Source organism: Nycticebus coucang, chromosome 3 (genome assembly GCF_027406575.1).
Source record: "Nycticebus coucang isolate mNycCou1 chromosome 3, mNycCou1.pri, whole genome shotgun sequence".
NCBI lineage: Eukaryota > Metazoa > Chordata > Mammalia > Primates > Lorisidae > Nycticebus > Nycticebus coucang.
This window is the reverse complement of record NC_069782.1, coordinates 157,974,548-157,993,793: the sequence shown is the minus strand read 5'-3', so window position 1 is coordinate 157,993,793 and position 19,246 is coordinate 157,974,548. Positions and strand designations below refer to the sequence as shown.

General features: G+C 53.8%; 2 protein-coding genes across 12 annotated transcripts in view; one reads left to right on the top strand and one right to left on the bottom strand.

Moving 5' to 3' along the window:
• Positions 1 to 10,432, bottom strand: part of GLRX3 (glutaredoxin 3) — a 162,007-nt gene extending 151,575 nt beyond the window's left edge. The window contains exon 1 of one of the 2 annotated variants that reach the window (XM_053584314.1): positions 10,426 to 10,432. The gene's annotated coding sequence lies outside the window, so the exon portion shown is untranslated. Of the gene's footprint in view, positions 1 to 9,681; positions 9,687 to 10,425 lie in introns of those variants that run through there. The other variant, XM_053584316.1, reaches the window with a different exon arrangement.
• EBF3 (EBF transcription factor 3) overlaps positions 9,682 to 19,246 on the top strand; it is a 119,309-nt gene continuing 109,744 nt past the window's right edge. For 6 of the 10 annotated variants that reach the window (XM_053584310.1, XM_053584308.1, XM_053584309.1 and 3 more), the window contains exons 1-6: positions 9,682 to 10,039; positions 10,151 to 10,307; positions 10,679 to 10,742; positions 11,445 to 11,500; positions 14,508 to 14,581; positions 16,216 to 16,284. In XM_053584310.1, coding sequence (XP_053440285.1) covers positions 9,906 to 10,039; positions 10,151 to 10,307; positions 10,679 to 10,742; positions 11,445 to 11,500; positions 14,508 to 14,581; positions 16,216 to 16,284 — 554 coding nt within the window. In that variant the 5' untranslated portion in view covers positions 9,682 to 9,905. The remainder of the gene's footprint in view (positions 10,040 to 10,150; positions 10,308 to 10,678; positions 10,743 to 11,444; positions 11,501 to 14,507; positions 14,582 to 16,215; positions 16,285 to 19,246) is intronic. The other 4 variants (XM_053584307.1, XM_053584304.1, XM_053584311.1 and 1 more) reach the window with 1 other exon arrangement.

The following is a 19,246-nucleotide window of genomic DNA, read 5'->3' as shown; positions in this document are numbered from 1 at the left end:
CCGGAGCGGGCCCCCAGCTATCAGCTCCTCCTGGCCCCAGGACCGTCAGACTGGTCTGGGATGCTGGACACCCCACCTGACCCCTTTCCTGTGGACAGCAATATCTCCAGGTATTTACAGAAAGATACCACCTCTGGTCATTTGCTAGGTGACAGCATACGTGTGGAGTGGAGCGGTCAAGGTTGCTTGACAGAAAGGCAGCGGAAGCACCGCCCGCCAAGAGGGCCGCCCTCCTTGCAGTCGAAGCTCACACCGAAAAGGGTGTCTCCTCCATCCCAGAATCCTGGTCCTTCTTTCTGTGGGCGATCTCTTTCCTCTCTCTCATTTCATTGTAACCGCCACGGGGCCCAGCAGAGTGCTTCTCCTTAAATTAGTAGTTCCCTAGAAGATGTCCTCTCACCCACCTTACCAAAAAGGACCCAGGGCTCAGAGTCCTGCCCTGTCCGCGTGCGCGTGCGCACGTCTACACAGCTGGCTTCGGGCCACCCAGGGCCTGGGGTCCACTTCTGGACGTCTTGGGGAGAGGTGTCTACAGCCCTGCTCACTCTTTGGGCCTAGGCGGGTTACCCACGCCCGAGGGCCCTTCGAGAAAGGAGTGCGGCTCCGGGCCATACAAAGGGGCCTCCCCGTGAAGGGGCACCGCGCATGGCCCAGGGGGCGCTCAGGAGGGTTCTCCCCCAGGCCTGGGCTCAGCTGCGGCCCCCTCCTCGCGCCCCTGCTCGGCCTCCGCCCGCCGCGCCGCCGCCTCCCGAGGTGGAAGGCAGAGCGGCGCTTGCGCACTGGCGAGCTCTCGGTCCGGCCCGTGGGCTCTCCCCGGAGGGCGGGAGGTGGGAACGTGGGAAGGCGCCGGGCCGCACACCCTCCCGGCCAGCCGCCGGCGCCGCCCACAGCTCGCGGCCAGGGCGCCCCGCCATGCCCGTCGAATGAGCAGCACAGGTAAGCGCGCGGGCCTGCTCCGGATCCCGTCGGGGGCTCCCCGCCCCAGCCTGCGGTCCCCAGGCGGCCGCGGCGCCTGCAAAGTTGAACTTCGCGCGTCGCGGGCCAGACGCTGAACGCCAGGGCGCCGGGCTGACGGGCTCCGGAGCTGCGGTCGCTCTTCTCGCCCGCCGGGCTGTGGCGGAGGCGCGCGGTGGCGGGACCGCGGGCTGCGCCTCCGGCCCAGCCTGGCGGTGAACTTTTGCGTCGGCCCTGGCGGCCTCTCGGCGCCGGTGAGCACTGCCCGCGCGACCTCGCGGGCTCCAGGTGGCCTCTTCGCGGCCTTCCTTGCAGGACTGCGGAGAGGTGAGCGCGGGAGGCGCGTGCCGGCGCGGGCGGAGACCCCGGTTCCCAGGCTGTAGTGAAGTACTCGGGATTTTTCAATATCCATCCTCCCCCCAGTACAAGCGGGACCCTGGGAGGGAGGGATGCGAAAGGTCGCAACGCCTAGGTGCCTGGACGAAAACGCAGGAAGCAATTAAAACCCCTCCTTTCGGATTAACAACCAAAAATTGATCGATGTGTCAGGAATACCATTGATTTATGAAAGGTGCTTATTTCTCTGGTATGGAGAATTTTATGTTCACCAGGTGAAACCGAGTTCACCCAGCTCCAGTGTAGATTGATGTTTTAATAAAAATAAATAAAGGGGAAAAGCTCGCCTGGTCTTTGGGGACATCAAGTCTCAAACGCAGAGTTAGACTAACAAATCAAATTGCATTATCTTTGCATTTCCTTTCTTTTAATCTTTTGCCTAAAAATCGCAGGCAGGAGAGCGCGTTCATTGCGAAAGTTTTAATATAGTGTTTAAAAGTTCTCCTAACTGGCAATCAATGTTTCATAGGCAAAGTGGCACGGGGAGCGCGTGGTGATCAGTGGCGGCTTTGCGGCGCGGGCGGCGGCGGCGGCGGGAGGCGGAGCGGGCCCGGAAAGGAGCGGGCGGCGGCGGCGGCGGGAGGAGGAGCGGGCCCGGGAAGGAGCGGGCAGCGGCGGCGGAGGCGGCCGCCGGGAGCCAAGCGGCGCCCGTAGATGGCGCCCTGGCCCCACGCTAGGCTCGGGCTCCGCGGCTCCGCCGGGCGCGCGGGCGGGGGAGCGGCGGGGGCGCCGCACACCGGGCTCCGCACCTGCTGTTGACTTGGAGCAGGGAGGCAAGGCTAAGCACAAAAAGAAAAAAAAATGAAGCTTAGGATTGTCATTTTAAATTTAAGGGCTGGGCAAGAATGGGTGTCCGTGAGTCCGAGGCGTCACTGGAAGCCAAGGATTCCCCCCCACTCCCCCGGGAGACCACCAGCCGGCCAGGGTCCGGGTCGGGTGGCGCTGGCGAAGCCCCAGTCCGGGCTCTCCGGCTGCACGGCCCAGGTGGGGCACTGGCGTGCAGTGTGTGTGGGCGAGGGGCCGCGGACTGGTGGCAGGGACCAAGTTCAAAGCTGCCGGGATATCACCCCCGAGGGCGCCCGGATGGCCGGAGGAAGCCCCCGCCCCCGCGCCGGGCGCACCCCCGGAGCCCGCGCCAGCCCAGCCGTCAGGGCTGCAGGCAAGCTCCGCTTTGCAATGTAAATTTCGGTGGGACAAATTGCTTATTAATAGTCTAGAAGAGAAGCCAGTTTCTTTCTTTCTTCTTTTCTTTATCTGTTTTTATTTCTAAATGGCCGCTAGCTATGCCCTGGGCAGCCTCGCCGCCCAGCAGTTTGCTCTTCATTTCAATGTCCTAAAGAAAATGCAAATTTTCCACTGTGGCCTTTTTAAAAAGTTAAATTAGCAACAGCTTTAAGTGACTGCATTAGTATGGAAAACATACACATGTTTAATGTGGGAATAGCGTCCTTTTAACAGGACTCATTCTGGTCTGTACATTTACTGAATGCTCAGAGTTGGTAAAGAATCACATCTCGGGCCAATTTTGTCCCCAAAGGGTTACCCCCAGCCTCCACCACTCCACCCACAGCTCCACTCGGCCCGCGCCAGGTTTCCCCAGGGGCTGTCCCGGCACTGCGGGCCACCCAACCGGGTCTTCGGGCTTGGATCCCTCTGAAGCCCCTGCGAATGCACGCGAGAGGGTTTGTGCAGGAGGGAAGAGGGCTTGACACATTTCTGTCCACGCGCGGTACGCACTTCTTTCTCGGCCAGCCTCGTGCTTGCAATCCCTGCATCTGAGTTAATTACTCCAGCGGACTGACCTGGCCCCGCCACCCTCACTCACCACCCCACTTTTGCGCACACCAGGACAGACGGACACACTTCTCTGTTAAAGCGCAGCCGGGGAGTGCGGAAGGGTAGCCGAGGGGGTAGTGAGCGCATCAGTGACCGTGGCCGCTATCCCTATCCGCGGCTGTCTACCACCCCAGCTCCTTCCTTTATGCGTCTTGGCAAACCCGTGTTTCAAGCCGGAATTTTATTGGCAAACTTTTGCGCTCTGTTAGCTTCCAGATGAGGGTATTCCATTCCGTCATGAGTCTGGCTACCTTCCTCCTTCTAGGCAGTGGCTCGGCGCTCAGCACCCGTCCAGGAAAGAGTTAAGATTTATGATATTCTGCAGAGGTCTTGTTAAGATGTAATCTGCATTTTTTAACTACTGCGTAATAAAAAGTGAGAAGTTTTGAGACACCTTTCTTGATTATACCTTTGGCGATACTTTAGGTTTTACATTTAATTTGCATTTTGTTCTTAGTGAATATTGAAGTCTTGAGTGGAGGATTGAATTTTATTAGGACATCTGGACTGACAATATCAAATCAGACACCAGTGTCCCAAAGCATGCTAAAATTTCAGAGTTAATTAGAACGCAGTGTGTTTAATTAAAGCCAATTATAATATTTGAAATTATCCGATCGATCCGTGCTTGTACAGTTTGGGTCTGTTTAGGTGTCGATTGGCGCACCTTGCCCATCATTCAATCTAGAAACTTCTCTGGGGAAAGTTTGCTTTGTAAACTGGCTGGGCGCGCGGGCGGCCGGGCGGCCGGGCGCGGAATCCGAGTCCCTGGCGCCAGCTCCGGCGCATCCTGCCCGACTGCCTTCTGGGTGCTGCCTAACCCAGCTTGGAAATTTCAGCTCACTGCTAAGGCGCTGCACCTTTTGGGGTCCAAGGGACCCCGCCACTCACCAGCTGCCTTTCTCAGCTCGGTTGCTCCTCCTGAGCATTTTTGCAGGGAGTTGGGAGTGTTTGATTTGGAATTCTCACTCAGGCTGAAGAGTCTTTGGGACTAAGAACGGTGAGGTCAGCCAAAGTGACTGAAGGAACCAGAGAAAAGTTATGACAAAGAGTCAGTAATTAACTTTCCCTTCTAATGTCGTGCGCTGCAGAAGTCAAGACGCACCCTTGCCGGTTTTGGCCCTGCTTAGAGCGCTCGGGTTTTCCAGGGAGAGGGTTGAGCGAATTCCAGGTCGTGTGGGCCGCCCCCTGGGTGGCAGGCCGGGCACTTGTAACGCACGTTCTCTCCAGCAAGGGCGTGCGCCTGACGCTGGCTGCCCGGGCTTTGTGCCCGATGCCCAGCTTGGCCTGAAACTTGCATGTGCACGTGGGCAGCAATTAGGACTAGGCAGCGAGTGGCAGTTTTTCTTCGCCCCTGGGGTCACGTCGTCAGCGAGGCCTAAGGTGTTTTGTACGCGAAGGAGCCGGGGCCCAGGTCGGCGGGAGCCCGGGTGGTCACCTGCCCTGGGGTGGGTGGGACCGAGCTTCCGCTGCTCGGCTCTGGGATGAGCTGCGGCGCTCTACTCTCCCCACCCCAGGAGGCGCTGTTTGTCAAATTTGGCCACATTGGCAGGCGGTGCTTACACGTTCTCACTTGAAGAATTGAGCCTTCTGTGGTATTCCGGGGTCCGGGTTCTGGGATCTTATACAGAATAAATACTCGGGATGGGTGGGTGCAAAGCACCAGGGGTCTCAGACCCTTCAGTTTTCACTTTTTACCCTTGAACTCAATTGGATTTTGTGGCCCAGCGCCTGCGACAGGCGGTGCGCCCCCGGTGCCAGGGTCCGTTGCCCAATTACTTGCTTCCGAAGGCAGGCGGGGCTCCTCAGGTGCCTCCCGAGGTCTCTTTGCTGAGAGGGGAAGACACAACTTCTGGGCCTGGAAACCACCCTCCCCACCCCCAACTTGCCCGTCTCCCCTTTATGTCCTACTTAAGCTGGGTGGCCTGAGTGCAGACTCCTTGCTTTCGGATTTTCCCGGCCCAGTGGCCAGCGTGACCCCGCAGTGCAAGCCAGGACAGGGCGCACTCAGGGGCCGTGTTACCTACCCTCGAGGGGCAGAGTTTACCTACTCGTGGGGGTTCTACTTTACCCCGCAGTTCACCAGCCTTTTTAGGTGCTGTCTCTAAGCCCCTCCAGCCTTCTTCTCTCCAGGGCCCAGGGTCAGCCTGCCTCTCCCATTTCAGGTTCTTTCCCGGCTCGTGCTCGTGCTCAGCTCCCAGACCCGAGTCCAAGCTTAAGCACGGATGCAGAACCGCAGGCCTGCACCATCTGGGCGTGACCCCCGGGCGCGGAGTACGTGGGGGGCGGTCTGTGCCTGCAACTCGGCACTGGCCTCGGAACACAAACCGCAGGCCTTGTGCGCGTTGTCTCTCATCCTTTCCTGAAGGATCCAAGTGACACAGCCAGGCAGCCTCGGATAGTTGCTGTGAGCTCTCTGGGGCGCCGCGTTCGGGACCCCCCCGATTCTCCGGGGGACTTGGCTTGTCAACGCCGGAAATGCATTTTTTTACCCTTTGGAAGGATGGTAGGCAGGTCGGCGGGCGCTTTGGGCTCGGCCAGAGCACGAAGGGGCATTCAGAGCGTGACCTGGACTCTGGGCCCACCGCAGCAGGCCTTCTGACCTGGGACCCCCAACTTGGCAGAAGTTTCTGTTGGGGGTGGCTGAGAAGCCGGCACCAGCTCCACTCCCAGTCTCCAGGCCTTGCAGTAAGGAGCGGAGCAGGACCAGGGCTGTGGAGGTGTGAGGGGCGCTTTCCCTCATGGCGCTCAGTGCACCCCCCTCCATGGGTGGGCGGTGGGCAGGGGCACAAGGCCTTGGCTGTGCGGTGGCCTGGGAACTGAATAGCTGGGCAGGAAGGCCTGGATACAGCCCCTGGGAGACTGGATCGCTTTCGCCCGCCCAGACTTTGGCCTGGCTTTGGGTGGTGCAGAGGGTCAGCGGTCCAAGCGCCGCCGGGGCCTTGCGCCCTGCGCCCTGCACGCCGCTCTCCAAACGGGGCGCCAGGGGTGACGGGTGCTGTCTCTTTAAGGTCAGTGACTGCTCCGGCACGACATGGGGAGGACAGCTGGGCACTGGCCATCTGACTGACTCCGGCTTGACATCTGGGAGCCCACTGGTGTGTGGCACGCGAAGCGCTTGATGCCGCTATTTAAATGCAAATGTGAGGGGGCTCATTGAAGCCTCTCCCCGTATATCGGCACAAAAGGAATACTTCCCACCCTCCAAGGAGGAGGCGGCGGCGGTAGCTCGAGGGCCACCCGTGCAAATCGCGTTGGGCGCGGGGCCCTAAGTGGTCGCCGCTGCCGTTTGTGGCCCGCCAGGCCCGGCAAAGGTCAGGCTCCGCGGGGTCCAGCCCCTAAACACTGCTCTGGCCCCTGGGAGTGCTCTGTACGCGGTGGTTAGAATGCGGGCCTGCGCAGCTTCCAAAGTACCAGCTCGCCACTCCCCCCTCCTGGGTACCTGGGGCCCAGAGTTCCCCTAGAAAGGGCGAGGGGCGGGGGCAGGGCTACTCCGCCTGGCGGCCGGGCGCCCAGACACGCCCTCTACCTCCCAGGACTTTTGGGAATTGGCCCACGGTTCCTACCCACTCCCAGGCCTGGGTGCTCTGCCTTCGCTTCCCTCTGCCGCTGCTCCTGCCCATCATATAGAAAATCTGGTGGTGGGGTGGGGGCCGAGGGGGCTGCCCTTCCAGGCCGCTCCGCAGCAGGCCGGGGTGGAGACCTTGCCCTGGCGGCAAGTCCTTGTGCCCACAGCTCAGAGCCAGCAGCAGAGTGACAAAAAAGATAAAGTTGGTGAATGATAAAGACCGCATTTTCCACGCTTTGGGTGCGGGACCAGATGATCTAGAAAATGAGCTGAAATGGATTCAGCCTCCGAGCCTGTTGTGAGAGCAGCTGATTCCCCCATTTCGGGCCAGATGGCTGCTGAACACAGATTTGCATTCATTTTCGCTTAATATCGTCCAAAATAGTGGGGCAGCTGCATTTGTTGTCAAAAAGGTTTAAAACCCCTTTTCTTTCTGGGGCAGGATCGTTACCTTATGTGATGGGCTTATAGAACTTTTTTTTCCCTCTTTAGTCAACAGTATCAGATTTAGAAGGATTTGTTTTTAAACCTTCTAATTTGGTAATCAGATTTAAATCGCCTTGGCGCGTGTAATCTGAATTAAAGATACTGTAAATGATTTTAAGCATGATACTTTCGTTAGCGTAAGGAAGGGGCACCTCCACAACAGGCTGGACATTTTAGGAAGTACGCTACAAAGGAAGCATTGTTTCTTATTTCCAACTTCATCTTTCCCCGAAAAGGCACTTTGCATATTCTGACAATAACGCTCGCCTGGCCGCTCGCCCTGCGTGAGCCCGAAGCAGCTAACAGCCCAGAGACAAAGCAATTCCCAACCCCACCCTCCACTGACGGCCAACTTTATTTTGCATTGTTCCTCCACTAAGAAAGTGTTCCCTCCTACACAAGGGTCTGCTGTAAGTAGAAAGCACTGGGCTTATTAGGAATACAGAAATTTTCTTTTAATTTATCATGAATAGTTTCCATACACTTTGATTTAAAGTTATTAACATTCCATAGACAGTAGCGTCTTTAATATGTGGCGATCGCTTCTAAAGACTAATCTCATTACCCTCAAATAGTCATAAAATATGATTTTATTATACTTACGTATTTAATTAGACGGCCGGCACCGTAATGGGTTTTGAGATGGGACCGGCGCAACAGCTTTGATAATTCACTTATCTTTGGCAATAGTCATTAACCCCCAACACCAGCAAAATAGACTGCTTTCCAGCACATCTTTTTTTCTCACTCCTTCCAAGAGGAGTAGAGGTCCTCAGATAACGTAAATCGGACTTCGATTTTCTCGATTAATTAAAATATTAACGCACACACGCTGCCAATTCAAGAAAAAAGGGAATGCTACCCCAGACCCAGCGGGGAGAGGCTGCCCTGTAACGCAGTTGCGCCCTGAAATCTTTTTCTTTTCTTTTCTCCCCCCGCACCCTCTAATCAAAAGGGCCTGATTTCTCTAGTCAGTGTAGTGCCTGGGACAGTTCCCGGTGGTCCTCTGGGTCTCCACTCCATGTCGCACAAACGTCCTCTGGGCGGGCCGCCGCGCCCGGGCGCCGAGTCCCGGCTGCAGGAGCTGGGCCGCTGGGCCCATGGGCTGCCTGCGCACCGCTGCCCTCCCGATTCCTAGAAACCAGGTCGGGAAGCCGCGCGCCGCGCGCTCACTCCAGTCCCGCTGCACCCAGGGCAGGGCCGCTACACCCGCGGCGTCCGCTCGGCTTTTGGAGCGGTGGGCACCCGGGCGATCTGACCACCGCGCAGGTCGCGCGGCCAGACACTGGGCTCCTGGTCGCTGGAGAGGCCAGGCACGCTTCCCGTCTGCCCAGTGAGGCCGGAGCCGTCTTTGTCACTCGGTGCGCCTGAGGACAGGCTTGGGACCAGAGTCTACCGCGACCACGGGGGAGAGGGAGCGTCTGGCATAGCCTGCCTCCGACGTGGGTTTCCCTGTTCCGCACTCAGCGGCCTCCGCCGGGGCAGGAAGCATGGGGCACCCCGCGGGGCTCAGGATGGGGCTGACCAACCCGACTCAGCCTTAGGTCTGTTCAGAAATCAGGCTAAGCTGCCGGTCCGGACTGGTGGGGGAGCCTTGGGCAGCCCTCCTCCCAGCCGGTTGACTGATCCTCCCACCGGCCCCCTCCCTGCGGTCGACCTGCCTCTTCCTTCTTTCCCCCTTGGGCCGCCCCAAGGCGAGCTGCAGCCCCTTGCATTTATTACATGCATCTGGGCAACTTGGGGTGCCTCGGCGTTTTACACCCCTCCCCTCACGCTCCCCCAGCGCAACGTGTTTGTGTGGCAGGTTTTGCGGGGAGGTATTAGGGGGACAAGCTGCAATTGAGCATTGGCCGCGTTTGTTTCTTTTCAAGATTTATTTGGGCGAGTAGTAACTTCCTTGGCTGCGGCTGGGCGCGCGGAGCCGCGGCGCGTGGCGGGGGGCGGCGGCGCTCGGCGGCGGCAGGGCTCGCAGGGCTCGCGGGGCTCGGGCCGGCTCGCGGCGCCGTCAGGCAGTCAGTCGGCTAGCGCGGCGGCGGCGGCGGCGAGGGGCGCGGCGAGGGGCGGCCGCTGCCATATATGGCGCAGGCGCCGCCCCCCGACGTCACCCTCTGACAGCGCCGCTCCCGGGGGCTTCGAGTTTTGGCTCCCGGGAAAGGGTCCATTCCTCGGGGAGAGAGGGCTGAGTTTTGTGCGCCTCCGTCCGCTGCGCGCGCCGCTCCAGGCCCCGCCGCGCCCCGCCTGCGCCCGGGACTGCGCCGCAGCACTCACTGCCCGGTTTATTTGTCTTTGGAGCAGGCGGGCCGCGCCAGAAGCGGGCGATCCCGCAGTGTCCTGCAGCCGCGGACGCCGCCTGGCTAGGATGACACCAAGTTGAGCGCGCTTGCAAACAACAACAACAACAACCGCCGCCGCGGCCACCGCGTCCTGCTCCCCAGAAGCAGCGCCGCCGCCGGTGTCGCCGCCTCCGCGCCCTCGGCCGTCCGGAGCGTCCGGCCGCTGGTGTATGTCGCGCCTGCCCGGGACGGGCTGAAGCCGGCGGCGGGCCGGACCGCAGGCTCCGAGCAGGGCGAGGGCGGCTAGGGCAGCTGCCTGCCGCCGAGCCCAGAGCGCCGCCGCTCGAGGAGACGCTTTCGGCCGGGAGCCGCGGCCGCCGCCAGCAGTTTTCATGTTTGGGATTCAGGAGAATATTCCGCGCGGGGGGACAACCATGAAGGAGGAGCCGCTGGGCAGCGGCATGAACCCGGTGCGCTCCTGGATGCACACGGCGGGCGTGGTGGACGCCAACACGGCCGCCCAGAGGTACGTACCGGCCGCCCCCGCGCGCCCGGGCCCCAGCCCCGGCCCGGCCCGGCCCCCTCCGCCGGCCGGCGCCTCGCTCCTCACTGGGCCGCTGTCTCTTTCCTCCCGCAGCGGCGTGGGGCTGGCGCGGGCGCACTTCGAGAAGCAGCCGCCTTCCAACCTCCGGAAATCCAATTTCTTCCACTTCGTCTTGGCGCTCTACGACAGGCAGGGGCAGCCGGTGGAGATCGAGAGGACCGCTTTTGTGGACTTTGTGGAGAAAGAGAAAGTAAGTGCACACTCACGCTCACACCCTCTTTCTTTCTATAAGTGGGAAGCAGGCGGTGCCGGCGCGCGGGGGCTCGGAGGGCCCCCCTCGGCGGGCACCGCTCCGCCCGGCGACCCCGCGCCGCCGCCGCCGCCACGTGCGGCCGCCCGGGACCGCGGAGTGCGGGCGACTTCTCTGCGCCCTCGGACGCACTCAGGGCGAGGAGAACGCTGGGCTTCCAGCAGGAAAGTGACATCACCGCGCCGCTCCGAGCCAGGACTCCTGCCCTGTGTGAGGCCGAGCTAGGGGCCTCGGTCGCGGAGGGGGACCGAGCGCGGTGGCCGAGCCTGACACCCACCGCACTAAATGCAATTGTTTATCGTTACTTTCAGGAGCCAAACAACGAGAAAACCAACAACGGTATCCACTATAAACTGCAGCTCCTGTACAGCAACGGTGAGTGCCCTGCCTGCGCGCTGCGTCCTCCGCCCCTGCAGCGGCTGGCGCGCCTTCTCTGCGATGGTTAAGGACATAAAGATTTTGAGATTAAAATGACATGGATGTAAACACGAAATCTTCTCATGGCATAGAAGGAAAACAAAACATAAACGATCAATAAGTCGATGGCACTTCACATGATTAACCGGTGGGGCTTGAAGTAGAAAGTAAGAAGGGATCGATATGGCTCCAGCAGAACATCACTTTTAAGTGACTTTTTTCAATTTTGCAAATTAATGTTAATTATTGGGATGGGGGTAGCTCCATAAACCAAGCATAACTTAACTTCCTGTGCACAAGTTAAAAAAAAAATCCTCGAGAGACGTTAGAAAGAGTTCAGTCTCTCACTGAGTTTCATTTAGGGCTTTCTCCTTTCTAAAAATAAATGATCACACAGGCCTCTGGGCACAGTAACCGGGCCTGCTCTCCACCAGGCAAATTTCTTGCACCTTTAAATGCAAAACCCTAAGGGTATTAAAGTTGTTAACTAAGAAAAGAAAAAAAAAACAAGGAGCAACTGGGGTTCTCTTTCTCCCCTTTAAAGAGATTTGCTGCATCACGCAGCAGCTAGTCCTGAGTGACTGACTTCCTGTGCTCTGGATGTCCTTCCTGAGGCGCATCACTAAAATCCTGATGAGAATTTGTCTCTGTTTCTTGCAGGAGTCAGAACAGAGCAGGATTTGTATGTTCGCCTCATAGATTCAATGACCAAACAGGTAAGAAAGTTTATGCCTGTGCTCTAGTGCTCACTGCTGAGGGGGCTGTCCTGGGGTTCAGAGACTGACAAATGGGTCTTGTGTATTTGTTTTTCATTTACCTTCCTTGACATGCTAATGAGAATTCCATATTTATTGGAATAAATGATGCAATTGGTAAAATAGTTTATGTTGTCATTGAAACAGAACATATATGCTTTATTGAATATCTTGTGATTAGAATCATATTCTGTCTTAATTAATTATGGTAATTAATACTTGACAGAAAAATTTCAAGGACCCCTCCTATTTGTGTTTAAATTCTTTTTTCTCTTGGAAAGGAATCATTTCACTGATTTTTTTTTTTTTTATAACAAAGGCAACTCCTTTCCAAAGCCCATCGGGTTGGATTTGATTAGTTCATTTTTTTTTTCTTTCCAGTGTGATGGTCTAGTAATATGAGACGTTTATTTGGATTTAAAAGTTAAATGTGTTGGGATGAAAAGTCACCTTGTTCTTCTCTGTCCCATCCTCACCTCACAGCCCCCCAGCTCCATAATTCAAGCTCCGAGCTCCAGGGGTCACTGCTCCCTGGCCACGGCTCTGCTCCCTCTCCCACCCTCTGTCATACCTTGTAAATAACATAATTACAGGCAGTTCCTTATTAAATTATTTAACCTGTCCTGGTCAACTTTTCCGATGATAACTGTTGGCCATCAGTAATGGGATTTAAGTGGAAGCTTTTTGACATTGTGTGTTCTCTGGCTGATGGTTTTGTGCTGGGTGGTGTGTTGGTGTTTATTTTGTTGCTTTTAATAAGACCTCCCCATTTTCTTAAAATGTGTGTGTGTAGGTCCAATTTGTAAGTTAAATCCACTTGGCACAGATTGATTTAAAATATGCTTGCAAGCTGGATGCTTGGAAATGAAAGTAGCTGGTGCTTCGTTTAGATACTAACTTTAGGAATTGTGAGTCAAGTGAAGGCTCACTGGGGCTTCCTGCTAGCACAGCCCAGCACTGTGCCTCCTACTCTCCAAACACAATTAGTCTGCAGGTTTTATTTCCCCTTAAAAAGTTTGCCCTCACCGAGGCTGCAAGGATGTTGGATTTTAATGTCTGCAGTGGTAAAACTGTGGTTTTCTCTTAGAGTAAAACAGATCTGACAGGTAAACTAAGGTCTTTCTGACAAAGAGGAGGCATGTACCCTTGGGTAATTATTTCACTGGGTTCAGAGAAGCCTCTGGAACTCGGGCTGCTGGTTGACAGGTTTGTACATAACAGCTAAATGTTTTAGGAAATCGCTGTTGTCTAATTAAGAGGGTTTTGTAGGCAGTACTAAGTTTTTCTGCTGTTGCATAGAGGAGGAGGCTTCCTTCTAAGTACACTTTTATTGTTCATTTAGCCTGGTACCTTTGCGGTATAAACAGGGATGAAAATAAAGGCATTTAATCTCCTCTCTCTGTCGGGGATGGGAGGAAAAAAGAGAAAGACACAGCCCAGTAACTGATCAAAGACGCAATGACGCTGAACCGACAGTTTATGGATTTCTGTTTGTGCTACAAAATAAAAAATAAATCAAATATAAATATGGGGATCCATCCGAGGACAAGCCTCTTTCAAAAGTGCTGGTGCCGGGCACGGCCACGCGCCCTGCAGCCCCTGGCGGCTGGTGGCCCGCGGCGATACCCCTCACTCCCAGGGTTTTGAGCCCGGGTCCTGGGGGGGGGGGGGGGCTGGAGGAGAGGGGCTCGCGGAGACCCTTCCCTGTTCCCAGGAGGGCAGCTCCAGGCTTTCACCAGAAAGGGCTTTGTCCGCCTGGAAGTGGAAGAAAGTGTCAGAAGCGCCCAAGGAGGTTGGAAGCAATTTCCAGATAATTTCCAGATTGGGGTGGGGGCGGGAACTGGCGAGAGGACAGCCCTCCCCCTTCCGTGGAATTTTCTGCCGGGAACTTGGAGCTCCAGGCCCCTGCTTCCCGCCCCTCCCCCAGTGGCCCTTTTTTTTTTTTCTTCTTTTCTCTCTTTTCGCCAGCCGGGCGGTGGAGGCCTGGCCGGGTCGGGCGGCGGCGCGGGCAGCTCCCGGACCCCGGCGGCGGAGCCGGGCTGAGCGCGGCCGAGCGCACCTAGGGCTTCACACCATCTGGCGGAGCCTCTGCTCAAAACCCACCCGAGCGTGCGCTCAGACACTGCCTTTTTACCCGAGAAAAATCATTGTTAGCAGTTTCAAAATAAACACCAGATTGGCCATTAGCACTTTTTTTCCAAATATCATCCGGCGAGGAGCACGTGGCCCCGCGGGCTCGGGCTCCCCGGGGCCCGGGCCCTCCTGCCGGGCGCTGGCGGCTCCGGGACCCGGCGTGGCCACGTGCGGCTGCTGCGCCAGGGTTTCCCTCCCGGCCCCCCGACACCCGCGGCGTGCGGAGCCCCTGCCGTTGTCCGCCACTCTGGGCGGCGGTGGGGCCAGGGCGGCGCGCCCTCCGCGGGCGCCTGGGTTCGGAATGCGGGGAGAAGCCGGGAGCCCGACTTGCCTGAGCCCGTGGAGCGCGCAGGGCAGAGTGGGCACGGCCCTAAGCAGACTGCTCCTGCGCCGCGGAGGCCTTTTCCCGTTTCTTTAGCCGCAGCTTGTTCTGATCGACTCGGTGTAGACAATGGCCTGAGGATGCAGCCTGGCGGCGGCCAAAGGAACCCAAGAACCCCGGGTACCGGGGTGGGTGCCAGCGCGCCCTCCTGCCCTGGGCCTGGCCTCGGCCTCCCTTCCCGCAGCCCCAGAGCCTCCAGCTCCCTCCGGAGCCGAAGGCCCCTAGCAGGCCTGGCAAGCGCCCGGGGAAGGAGACTAGGAAGCAGCGGAGGGCGAAGCCACAGCGGTCTAGCCCCGCTGCGGGGGCGACCCGGGCCCGGGGTCCGGGGAGGGGCGGGAGGCCTCCCCGCGCCGGCTGTGCACCTGCTGCCACCTAGGCCCGCAGCACCTGGGGCGATTTGGCGCCAGAGCCTCGGGCGCCGCATAACCCCAGCCTCTGCTTGTCCCCGCGCAGGCCATCGTCTACGAGGGCCAGGACAAGAACCCGGAGATGTGCCGCGTGCTGCTGACCCACGAGATAATGTGCAGGTGAGCGCTGGGCGGCAGGGCGGCGGGAGCTCGGGGGCCTCGGCGCCAGCTGCGTCTACGGAGGACGCCGGGCCGGGCGCCGCCACCCGCCCAGCTTCGGGGAGGCCATCGATTGAAACGTAACCGGCCCGGGGCCGCGCGCCCGGCGCGGGAGCCGTTTCTCATTTTCCGGGTGAGGACCATGGCGTGACCGGCTGCTCAGCAGAGCGGGTTGATATGTTGGCCGGGTCGCTGCAATGTAGTCAAAAAATGAAAACCAGCCTGGGCGATGCGTCTGTCCTCAGTGGAGTCTTGTCTCCTCTCGCAGGAGTCAGAGATCACTCGGAATCATTTCACTACTTCCTTCCCAGGCGCTCTCATCCTGAGATACACAATTGTCTGTTATTGATAAAAAGGAGACTCTTTTGTACTTATTATAGAGCTCGTGTATGTGCGAATTGGATTGTGATTCTGTCAGTTAACCTCTTCCCTAGAGCAGCGATGCGTCGTTCATATAGCTGTTAGGAAGCGCGCACATTACTTGAGAGCTCTGTCAGAAGAGCAATTTCCCACCTGTTTTTTTCTAACTACCACAAGAGTTTCACCCCTACATGACAAATAAAAATGCATCATTGACTTTGCATGTGTGGCATGTGAAATATAGTTGCGAGGAATACTGAGGAAGGGCTTTGCAGCTCCCAGGCTACAGTAGCAGGCCGCGTACTCTAAGGGGCATCCTCTGCCTGCTGTGACGCCCGTCGCCTAAATGCCATTTCTGAGCAGACATATTGTTACAGCACTAATATACAAAAGCTGACTTTTTCTCATATCAGGTAATAAATATAAATTACAACCAATAAAGTGGAATTTCTTTATTATCCACTTCTGCATGTACCGCAATTAACATAGAAAGCGCACAGATGTGATTTAAGCTGTAAGTGGAAGACTGTAGACTTTCTTTAATCACTTTAGCTGTCAGCTTTAAAAGGCTTTATATACTTTGCCTACCATATGGTGTTAATTTAGCTAATTTAGACATGTAACCATTATACAAGTATGCTTTTTTAAAATGCAAGAAGCATAACATTTTTGTTTCATTTCTGCTTTAATTAAAGTTTCAATAACAGAGTTAAGGTAGGCTTAAAGAAGGAACAATAGAAGTTTGTGATAGATGGCCGCACGCCTTTGTGGTTATAATTAATAAATGCCCAAAAGAAATATTGGTCGAAGGTGGCATCTTGCATCTTTCCCAGAAATAACAGCTTGACAATTAGAGGTAAATAAAAGGCAAAGCTGTGAAAAGTTATTCCCAAGCCTCCTGCCTCCCCTTCGCCTCAGTTCATTGCAAAGACAAACACCAACAACATGTTTTCCATATTTCAGCACCACAATTTATATAGTACTCCGGTTGGCCTCCTAATATTAATAGATATGTTCAACTTTGCTCCTTCCTGTAGAAAGTTACATCCTAAGTTTAGCTGCAGAGCACGTGAACTCACTGGGTTTAAATTTGCCAGACTGCATTGGTAGGACAACTGTTTTCTTGACTCTTTATCACGTCATTGACAAGACTTAACAACGACAACAAAAACTTACACGTTGGGCATGAAAGGCTGCAATGCATATTAAAACCCCTGTTTACAATTGCTCCACAGCCGGTGCTGTGACAAGAAAAGTTGTGGCAATAGAAACGAGACACCCTCAGACCCTGTAATCATTGACAGGTAAGGATGACTTCTTTATTTTTCAAAACAAAACTGCAGCAACAGCAAAACCCTGTGTCTTGCTTGGTTTCCAGGGGCTCCGTATTTTTGAGACTGGTGTTGAGCTCATCGTGTGCACAGCACCATTTGTTGTCCTTGTGGTTATTGTGCACAGGTGGGTTGACTTGGAAACCTGGTGGCTCGCTCTGTGGGGAATCGGTAATTGCTCGGGAGTTGTCAGGGGAAGCAGTTTCATCTGCCACTGCTCTCACTGTGAGGGGCACTTTATGCCTAGAGAGTTTCTGGCTTTAAACCCAGAGATCTGTCATAAAATGCTTTTTGCTAATTTGTTAACAAGTATTTCATTTTTGCGTTATTTTTATCTCAGATGATAGTTGAAGTTGAAACTTGGGTGGTGTTACTGTTGTAATTGTCGCCCAGTGTTAGAATGAATTTAATCTGCTCTCAATTAGTTGCAAAATGTCTCCTAATTTTTTTCCAATTGTGGCTGTCGTTTTATGTCAAGTAGCAAATATGTAACTAACAAACCAAAGTTGTTATAATTGAAACTAATTACACATGCTGGTTCCATGTTCCAACATTAATTTCCATAACTAGATTAGCTGTATGCATTCTTTACATTCCCCTCTCCATCTTGCTCTCTACCACGTTCCTTGGGCAGCAAGTTGCATCCTTGCAGATACCAATCATTAGTTCTAACCGTGTGAATGTGCATTTGGCATTGCTTTAGTGGAAATAACAAAAATACTGCCACCCTTCTTGCCGAGCACTCACCCAAATCACTGGGTTTTAGGGACTGTGGAGGAGAAGATCTCTTTCTTCCCAACAATGGGTAGCAGTACAAGGCCCAGCATGTGATTGACTGCAGATTTTGAAATTGGTACCCAAATTGAATAAATGTTAGACATGTACATTTGACACCAGTTTTGTGAAGCAGAGGTTTGGATGGTTTTGAAGAGGGGTTGAATTTCAGCAGCTTTCATTACAGAGTTATCTTTTGATCATGAACTTTACTGTCCAGTGTCTGAGAAATTAAACCCGGAAAACTCCATGAGTTAAGCCTAAAGAAATACGCACCACCAGTGGAGAGCAATGCTAATGTTTAACTATCTGGAATAGCTGTTTGCTTAGTGGAGAATGTTCAGTATCTGACAGAAGGGACAGCTCTCTTATTAGTAATCAAATAGGGTTGACCAGTTGTGGCCGTCACTCAGGCAGTTGAGAACAAGTTCAACACGTTATAGAACTCGAACTACAAAAATCAATATAATTATATTTGTCTTTGGTGTTGTGACTATGAAAATCATATAGCCTTGGATTGTTGTTTTGTAATTGAATTTATTTCATTTTTTTAAAATTAGCTAAAAGTGTTGGAGGTATTGGAATCTTGTCTAAGACACTTGAAAAGGTGTGTGTGTTTGCTTTGAATGTGAGATTATGAAAGTGTTTCATCTTTTGAGTGATATTTATACATTGAAGAAGAGGATTTGTTTCTAAATCATGAGATTCATTTGACTAACATTTTGGATGCTGTGTTTTCCCTTCTAAATCGCTTTGGAGTTGTACAATATTCAGTCCTTTATTGATGGTTAATACTGAGTAACTTCTAGCACTAAGTTTTTAATCACACGATGGGAAATATATTCCTCAGATGTGCAGAAATGTACTCTTTAATTCTTGCCTGGGTGAATGGTTTCCTATATTTGGTTAATTAAAATATGTCCTAAGATTACTTATATTTCTACAACGTGAGAGAAGTGTGCAATTATTTGATATTCTAGAAGCCTGAGAGGAGGAGAAAAGGTGAAAACATTTGGTTAATGGGTTTACCATGTTTATTTGAATAAGGAGGATCCAGGCTCCATTTATGCCTGGCATAAATGCTTTGGAGGTCTTAATTATTGATGAAAAATCTGCTCTGCTTCTGTTTTCACTGATATGACAATTTTATAGAATTTGTGATCACTTTCCATAGTCGAGATTTTAAGGAAAAGATAGTTCTGTGAGATGGCCAGGGCAGTGCACAGTCTTTGGATTCCTAAGAGGTGTCACTTATATTGGCAACATACTATTAGCGTTTTGTTGCTTGCTGTAAATCCCCGTGACATAATTGCAGCATTGGCTCTATCTCCAGCCTAAAACATTTTTCAAGGTGAGAAAATGATGAAGAATTTAGAGTTCACTAGCATAGTTATGTTAATCAGAGAAAGAAAAATACCTATAGGAGGGAATCTCTTTAGAGTAGTTCTCTTTCACAACCGAGGTGCGTTTTGATTTCATAATGATAATCATTGCTGTGGGCTCTTTGTTGCCTGTGTTGAGTTTCTAGTCTGCGTTTCCTTTTGAGCGCTGCAGAATAAAACTGTCCCATTAGACTGGTGAGCCAGAGTACAGGTCCCCAGCAGTAGTATCGTCACTTGGTTAGTTGGCTTAAAAAAGAATTATATACAATCTGCTTTGCCGGCTCCTTGTGGCCTTTGGATACATTTAGCAGGTTCTGACCAGATAAGGCATATTTGTCCTGAGGATATAAACCAATAATTCCAACCTGAATTGAGATCAATGGGCCCACATTTGTTCTAACCCTCACCGAGCCTCTTCTACACGTTGACACTGCCTTTCTGTGTTATGAGAACAGAGAAGTAAGCTCGCTGCTCTGGCAGGGTAATCACATTCTATAGACTCTGACACCTTAAATCAATTAATTACACAATTTAGTTTAGTTATCTTTCAGAAGCATTAAATACTTACACATGGCATGGAAGACCCTTCAGAGTAAAAAAATGGGGGGAAAGACGAGGACATTTCACCTTATAAAACCCTTTTAATTTATTGTAAGGGTTTCAGTTATGTTAATTGTTTTCTTCCTCATAAAACATTGGTAGAGAAACAATTTTTTTTTTATAGCTCCACGGATATAACTATACTGCAGTATGTTTAAAATAACATAACAACTTACGGA